General features: G+C 35.5%; 1 protein-coding gene across 1 annotated transcript; it reads left to right on the plus strand.

Annotated features, from left to right (window-relative positions):
• Positions 1 to 1,780: 1,780 nt before the first annotated feature.
• On the plus strand, positions 1,781 to 3,090 carry LOC137241214 (odorant receptor 42b-like). The gene is made up of 3 exons (XM_067768560.1): positions 1,781 to 2,535; positions 2,611 to 2,956; positions 3,022 to 3,090. Exons 1-3 carry the CDS (start codon positions 1,781 to 1,783, stop codon positions 3,088 to 3,090), a joined length of 1,170 nt encoding a protein of 389 aa, XP_067624661.1.
• The last annotated feature ends 3,778 nt before the right edge of the window (positions 3,091 to 6,868 follow it).

Here is a 6,868-nt window from a genome sequence, read left to right on the forward strand (position 1 = left end):
CAATTGTCATCAAAAAGTTTACAGAAAGCTTCGTTCTGTGGCGCTAATGTTGCTGACTCTAGTTTCATTTATGTGCAAAATCTGTTCAAAAGCTGGGCCAGTGAGGATTCCATTGAAATGAGGCTAAATTTTGGCGTTAACTTTATGTCACTGCACCATATTGAAGTATAAGTTTCCTTAATTATCTTTATAATAAACTGTAGTTGCCCTGTTACTTTTTTTTGAAATCACGGGAGTTAGGACAGCATCTCCACTTTCTCTTGTCATGGGTACAGTGAATTGATTGTAAGAAACCCCTTGAGTGTGTGTATTTTTAAGTAGTTCGTCCAGTAGCATACGAGGAAGCTCACTCCTGTAATTTTGCAGATTATTAACCAATATGGAGGGTCTCCTGGCACGCCTGCCTTTGTATGATATATTATGGCCCGTGTAAGAGAACGAGATTCCAATTATGGTTTAAATATTCAATAATTAATAGTTTAGTTAAAGGTTCAATTTTTTTTTTATTTATGTAGGTAAGTTTTGGTGATTTTCTGTCTGACAGGGAGCGGGTGTATCTTGCTTTGCAAAGAAAATATGTGGAGGGCCACACCAAAATGGAACATTAATCATAAGTAGTTTCGAAAAAGGGCAAAGTTTATTTTACCATTGATAACAAATGAATGTTTGATATTTTTATATGGAGTAAATCTGCCTTGGTTGCGGCCGCCGTGGTGTGATAATTGCGTTCTCCGCCTACCACCGTATAGATCCTGGGTTCAAGCCCCGGACAAGGTTACATCGAAAATTTAGAAACGAGTTTTTTTAAATTAGAAAAAAGGTTTTCTAAGCGAAGTCGCCCTTCGGCGGTGATTTAGCAAATACTTCGAATATATTTCATCTCAGTGAAAATTCATCTGCCTTGCTGATGCCGTTCGGAGTCGGCATAAAACATGTATTTGTGTGAAAAATTAAAGCGAGTACAACGCAAATTGGAAGAGAAGTTCGGCTTAAAATCTCTTCGAAAATTATCACATCCTTGTAGTTATTTACTTAAGTCTACATTAATAAGCATAAAATGAAGGGGGTATTTTTATTTTAAATTTATATCTTCCTATTGCCATTATAAGCTTATAAAAAATGTAAATGTTACGTTTTGGTGTGATCAGTATGTAAATTTGTCATTTTGATATGAATCTACATGTAAATAGGACAAAATAAAATTGTCCCAAAAATTACATAACCTCCAAATAAGCGACTTTGTTGTTTGGTTGATCACTAGCTTAGTAAAAAAATAGTTTAACTCTAGTGATAAAGAGTCCTACATGATGGTTTCACGTCGACATAATGAAGACTTGGTCGCATTTTTTAAATTCGGAATTCGAGTTTTCCATTGAAATCCACAAGTGGAAGAAATCTGCTTTGAAAGGTAATTTTTTTGAAATATGTAAATGTTGCGTTTTGGTGTGGACCTCCATAAAATTGCACTTAAAGTAAGCAACAGTTAAGGATTTCCGAAATTTCCATAACTAATGCTGCGTAAAATTCCACTGTACCAATACACTACATATCAGTCAATGGGTTAAATCAACGCAGTATCAGGCGTATGAAGGTGTAACATACTGCCCACATTAACACCCGATTATATTATTAATATGCACAACCTCCTACACGAATATGCTACGCGCTACGTATAAAAGCGTTTGTGCATTGAGTGTTAAGCACAGTTTAAGGACATTTCATTAATTGATTTCTTCAGAAACGGACAATTTCAAACAAATAATTAAAATTGAAAAGCATTATGTTAGAGTTATTGCGTGGACGTGGACGTGTCGTTTTTAAATCGCGCGATGCCTTAATTTATATCTTCAATATTTTTACTTACGCTGGCACAAATCCACCAGAACATAAAACGCATTTGTACACGCTCTATGCAACAACAGCAAATTTCATTTGTATTTTATTTTGTCCATTTTCATTTCATATGGGTTATATAAGCTCATTGGATGAGTTGAATAAGAATGAATTGCTTTCGGCTATACAAAATGCAGTGCAAGTGACAGGCATTTCGATAAAAGTTATTGTGATTATTGGGTATATGAAACGTTTGAAGAAGGCGCTTGCCATACTCGATGAACTCGATCAAAATTATACGCATACAGAAGATTTAATGAAAATACGCAAATGCGTACAAACTTGTTGTAAAATTGTGGCAATATTTTGTATACCTTATTATGGTTTTGAGATATCCACAATATCTTTGGGTGTGTTTCAACATCGTAATCCATTGTCAATTTGGTTGCCATATTTCAATATAGAACGTACAGAATGGGAATATTGGTGTGTGGTCGTATGGGATATAGTTATAATGTTTATTTTATTACTACATCAATTGAGCATTGATACTTATCCACCAGTTTATATTTCAATAATGCGCACACATATGCAATTGTTGGTGGCGCGTGTTGCACGTTTGGGTAAAAATCGTGAAATGAGCGAAGATGAAAATTATGCTGAACTTTTGGCTTGCATTCAAACACATCGCCAGATTAAGTAGTAAGTTATGTGAAAATAGAAGGTATATTTTAATTTTATTGTTGTTAATATTATTTCTCTTGTACTCGATTGCAGTATTGCCAATTTGGTTGCTCCTGCAATTTCTATTACGCTTTTAGTACAATTTGGCACCAGCGCCACAACTATGCTCAATTGGTTTGGTGCTGTCGAATTTCCGGAAAATATTATTGCATTTGCATTTTTCTGTTGTCAATTAATACAAATTTTACCTTGTTCTTATATGGCCTCGAATCTTATTGCCGATTGTGATCAGCTGCCTTATGCGATTTTTCATTCCAATTGGATCGACCGCGACAGGCGTTATAGAAAAACGATTTTATTTTTTATACAACGTGCGCAAATACCTTTGAGATTTTCATGTTTGAAGCTATTCTATGTTAATTTAGCTACGGGTATATCGGTGAGTTATATTTTTTTTATTAAAAAAAAAAAATTATTTGAATATTTTTTAAAATTAATTTTCAGATTGGGAAGTTCGCCTTTTCAATTTACACTCTACTGCAAAAAACTGGAGTTAACAGCAAACCTCAATAATAAGTTGTTTATATATAAGCATTTACTAGCTGCAATATCCGTATGAAAAATATTAATCACGAAATTTTGTAGAGTTAAAAAGTGAAATTTTATTCATCCGATTGTCTACAACGCTTGGACTTCGTTTTATACATATGACCCATATGCCAAATTAATTGACATTTGTAGATTAGAATCAGAGTTGTTATGATTAAACCAAAATATTCCATAATCCATTTCAAAACTATCCCGAAATACTAGCGGAAAAATAACGAAATCGATTCCAAAATATTCCGACGATAGTTTTGAAATGCTTCCTAGTATCATCAACACAATCTTAAAGTGATCTAGAAACATAAAATAAAAAAAAAAATAATAAAATTCTGCTGGTAACACTATAGAGGTTTTCCAACATAAATATATCTGAAATAGTCCCTAAATGATTTGGCAATGTTCTCGAAATGGTCCCGATAATGTCAGGGAGTGACCCGAAGAACAATTCCAAAATAATACCAGAAACAATCCCAAACGTACCTCGTACACAAACCCGAAAGCAATCACGTCATGATCTCTGAAAGCTCCCGATACTAGCCTTAAAACAGTTCCGAAATATCATATTACTTATTTGTCAACATATATGTACAACGACTACAAAAATTTCGCTCAGACAATCACATACATTTTTTGTTTATCTTATTGCACTGTAAAATATCGTATCGCAACAAAAAGCTGTGCCACACCAAGAAATCAAAAACTAACTACATTTTCTGATTTCACGCTTTACCTTACTGTAAGGTTGCTCTTTTTCAGTAATTTTTACTGTAGTTATTAATTGATAGCTGAGTAAGTATGAATTTATAATGTTGAGTATAAATTCTCTGGTCTAACATCAAATGACATAACACATCACTTCACAACACTTGGCAACCTATGATATCAACATCACAATTTATAATATCACCTTATTTTACATCACATCATACCGAAAACTATTAATCAGGCATGCTTAACGAACGAAACGATATCATTTCGTTACGATAATCAACGTTAATAAACGAAACGAAGTCATTTCGTTTCGTTTATTAACGTTAAGAACGTCAAATTAACGTTAATTTGACGATCTTAACGTTAATAAACGAAACGAAGTGACTTCGTTTCGTTTATTAGCGTTGATTATCGTAACGAAATGATATCGTTTCGTTCGTTAAGCATGCCTGCTATTAATATTATCATATCATATTTCATCATCATATTTTAACATAAATTTACTTGACATGGCATTTCCAATGATATCTACCACACATAGAGTATCTTTGGTAATATGAAATATGAATTTTTTTAAGTCATATCACAGAGAAAAAGCACCGAGAGCTTCAAATTTTCAAACAAAGTATCATTAAAATATTAGCCAGAAGGCTGTTCGACAAAAAGTTAGCTGGAATATATATGATAAAATATTTTTGAGGAAAAATTTGAAAAAGTCAGGAAGTGCAACTTTAAAATACAGGTTCGTTTTAAATAATTTATTATACTACCCACCCAATGGTACAGTTAAAATAATAAATCACATAGCAAGACGATATAATATTATAACGCATCACAAGTCGCCATATTTTATTTAGATATCAGATCGCATAAAAGACATCACACTGTTGAAATACAAAATAACTTTAGATATTTTATGAAAATAACGCATCACATCACAGTCATTTCAAAGCTGATTCTTTCGAAACATCTATTATATCATATCACATGATAATATATCACATAGAACATAGTAAAATCAACTCGTCCTTTGATGAACAACATCTATAGCCCATTTTGTTTAAATATCACATCATATTATAAAACATCATACGTCGCCCATCCTGTTCAAATATCACATCACTTCATCAACACAAAGTATTTCATATAATCATTTGAAAATATCGCAACGTTTCATATGCACACTCATTCAAAGCAAGCATCAATAATGATAAATCATGTGACAGATCCTATTTTGCTTTGAATAGTTTCTAGTGTTCTAGTGTGCTATAATGGTGGTCGAGAAAATTAATAAGAGGAAATTGAGGCCATATCAAAGCTACTTACGAAATCTGAAATAAAATACAAAGTAAGAAGATCGTGCGTCTGTAGAATCTGGATTATCCATATTGAAATAAGTTTGCCTAACCCGAGGATATGCAGAAGATCATCTACGTCTTAAATCATACTTGAATAGTTCCGTGCATTAAACTTAGGCCGGCTAAGCAACATACAGCAATTTTCCAAATAAACATTGACTCTTGTTGGGTGAGTCAGCAAGAGATACCGATTCAAATGCAAATACTCCGCTAAATGAAGATCGTACATCCGCATAAATGATTCCACCGCTTTGCATTGGCCTTGTCTCATGGACAATTTAGCCCACAGGGCGACTTACTGTGTCCGGATGTGCGACACCAGCCTCCATTCGCATACGTAACAAGTAGCATGTGAGTTTAGTCAAATGCGTTGGTATCCAGCGAAAGAGGCAGCATCTTAAGCATCTTAAGGTAGTCATATTAGTATCACTATCTGCTATTACACCGCACCTATCTGCTGCCATTTTGATACTCCACATTGCTCCCACGACCGTTTGTTTCGCTTCCCGAGATAGTTTTCTGAACTGTTGCCGACCACATATCATTCCAACGCGGTAATAACCTTTGACACCATCCGCCCTCCACTTCTCCGTCCGATCCAAACTGTTGTTGTGTTATATACAAAAATGACCACCCAAGGCTTTGATAAGGATATGGGCGGTCTTCTGTTTTAACCTCGCACCTTTGGGTCTGCGGATTTTAGTGTCCTCGTACGTCAGGCATGCCGGAAAACTTCCGTCATCCTCTCAGGTCTTCGTCCCATACTAATAATCTAGATTATCCGGAACTCTCTTGGTACGGAAGGCTGCTATCGTTCTAAGTACCTCAAATGTTTTTCATTCAATGGGTGTTTCTAGGAGTTCTACTTGATCCTGGATGGACTGAATGATACCTTAGACTTTGGCAAAATCCACCTAATAATAATGCTGTTGTTTCGCTTCTAAAACTTAATTTATTTAATTTAACAATTACTTACTTACTTAACTGGCGCTTAACCGTCTAAGCGGTTATGGCCGTCCAACAAGGCGCGCTCCTTCGCTCCGCCAAGCGGCGCCAATTGGTCACAGGAAGGGAGTTTAAATAGTTTCCACCTGGTCTTTCCAACGGAGTGGGGGCCGCCCTCTACCTCTGCTTCCATAGGCGGGTTCCGATAGAAACACTTTCTTGGCCGGAGCATCATCTTTCATTCGCATAACATGGCTTAGCCAGCGCAGCCGCTGCGTTTTAATTCGCTGGACTATGTTGATGTCTGCGTATAGCTGGTACAGCTCATCATTAAATCTTCTTCGGTACTCGCCATCGCCATCGCCAACGCGTAGAGGTCCATAAATCTTTCGAAAAACTTTTCTCTCGAACACTCCCAAAGCCGCTTCATCTGATGATTTAACAATACCCCAATTTTATTCAAAACTAATTTATAAACATATCCAAATGTTGCTCAACAAAACCGTTAACTTACCATCCACAACTCTCCAAATTTCTCTCACAAAAAGAGTGTAGAAAAATACAATATGTTGCTTACCCACCACTTTGTTCCACAGCTCCACTGCTGCTTTGTCGTTGTATTGGCGCTGCAGCCGCTGTTGCTGATTTTGTTTGGAGCTCCCCAGTATACTTCCAATTGTTTTGACTTTACGACTTCAGTTACTGTTTATAACTCGCGCGCGATAGTTGGT

This window comes from Eurosta solidaginis, chromosome 1, assembly GCF_040869045.1.
Source record: "Eurosta solidaginis isolate ZX-2024a chromosome 1, ASM4086904v1, whole genome shotgun sequence".
NCBI lineage: Eukaryota > Metazoa > Arthropoda > Insecta > Diptera > Tephritidae > Eurosta > Eurosta solidaginis.

What these genes read in the sequence shown, in the direction of transcription:
- LOC137241214 (XM_067768560.1), top strand. Translation starts at nt 1,781, where the DNA reads ATGTTAGAGTTATTGCGTGGACGTGGACGTGTCGTTTTTAAATCGCGC. An exon ending in ACACATCGCCAGATTAAGTA is followed by an intron (nt 2,536 to 2,610) that starts GTAAGTTATGTG and finishes ACTCGATTGCAG; the next exon opens with TATTGCCAATTTGGTTGCTC. An exon ending in ATTTAGCTACGGGTATATCG is followed by an intron (nt 2,957 to 3,021) that starts GTGAGTTATATT and finishes ATTAATTTTCAG; the next exon opens with ATTGGGAAGTTCGCCTTTTC.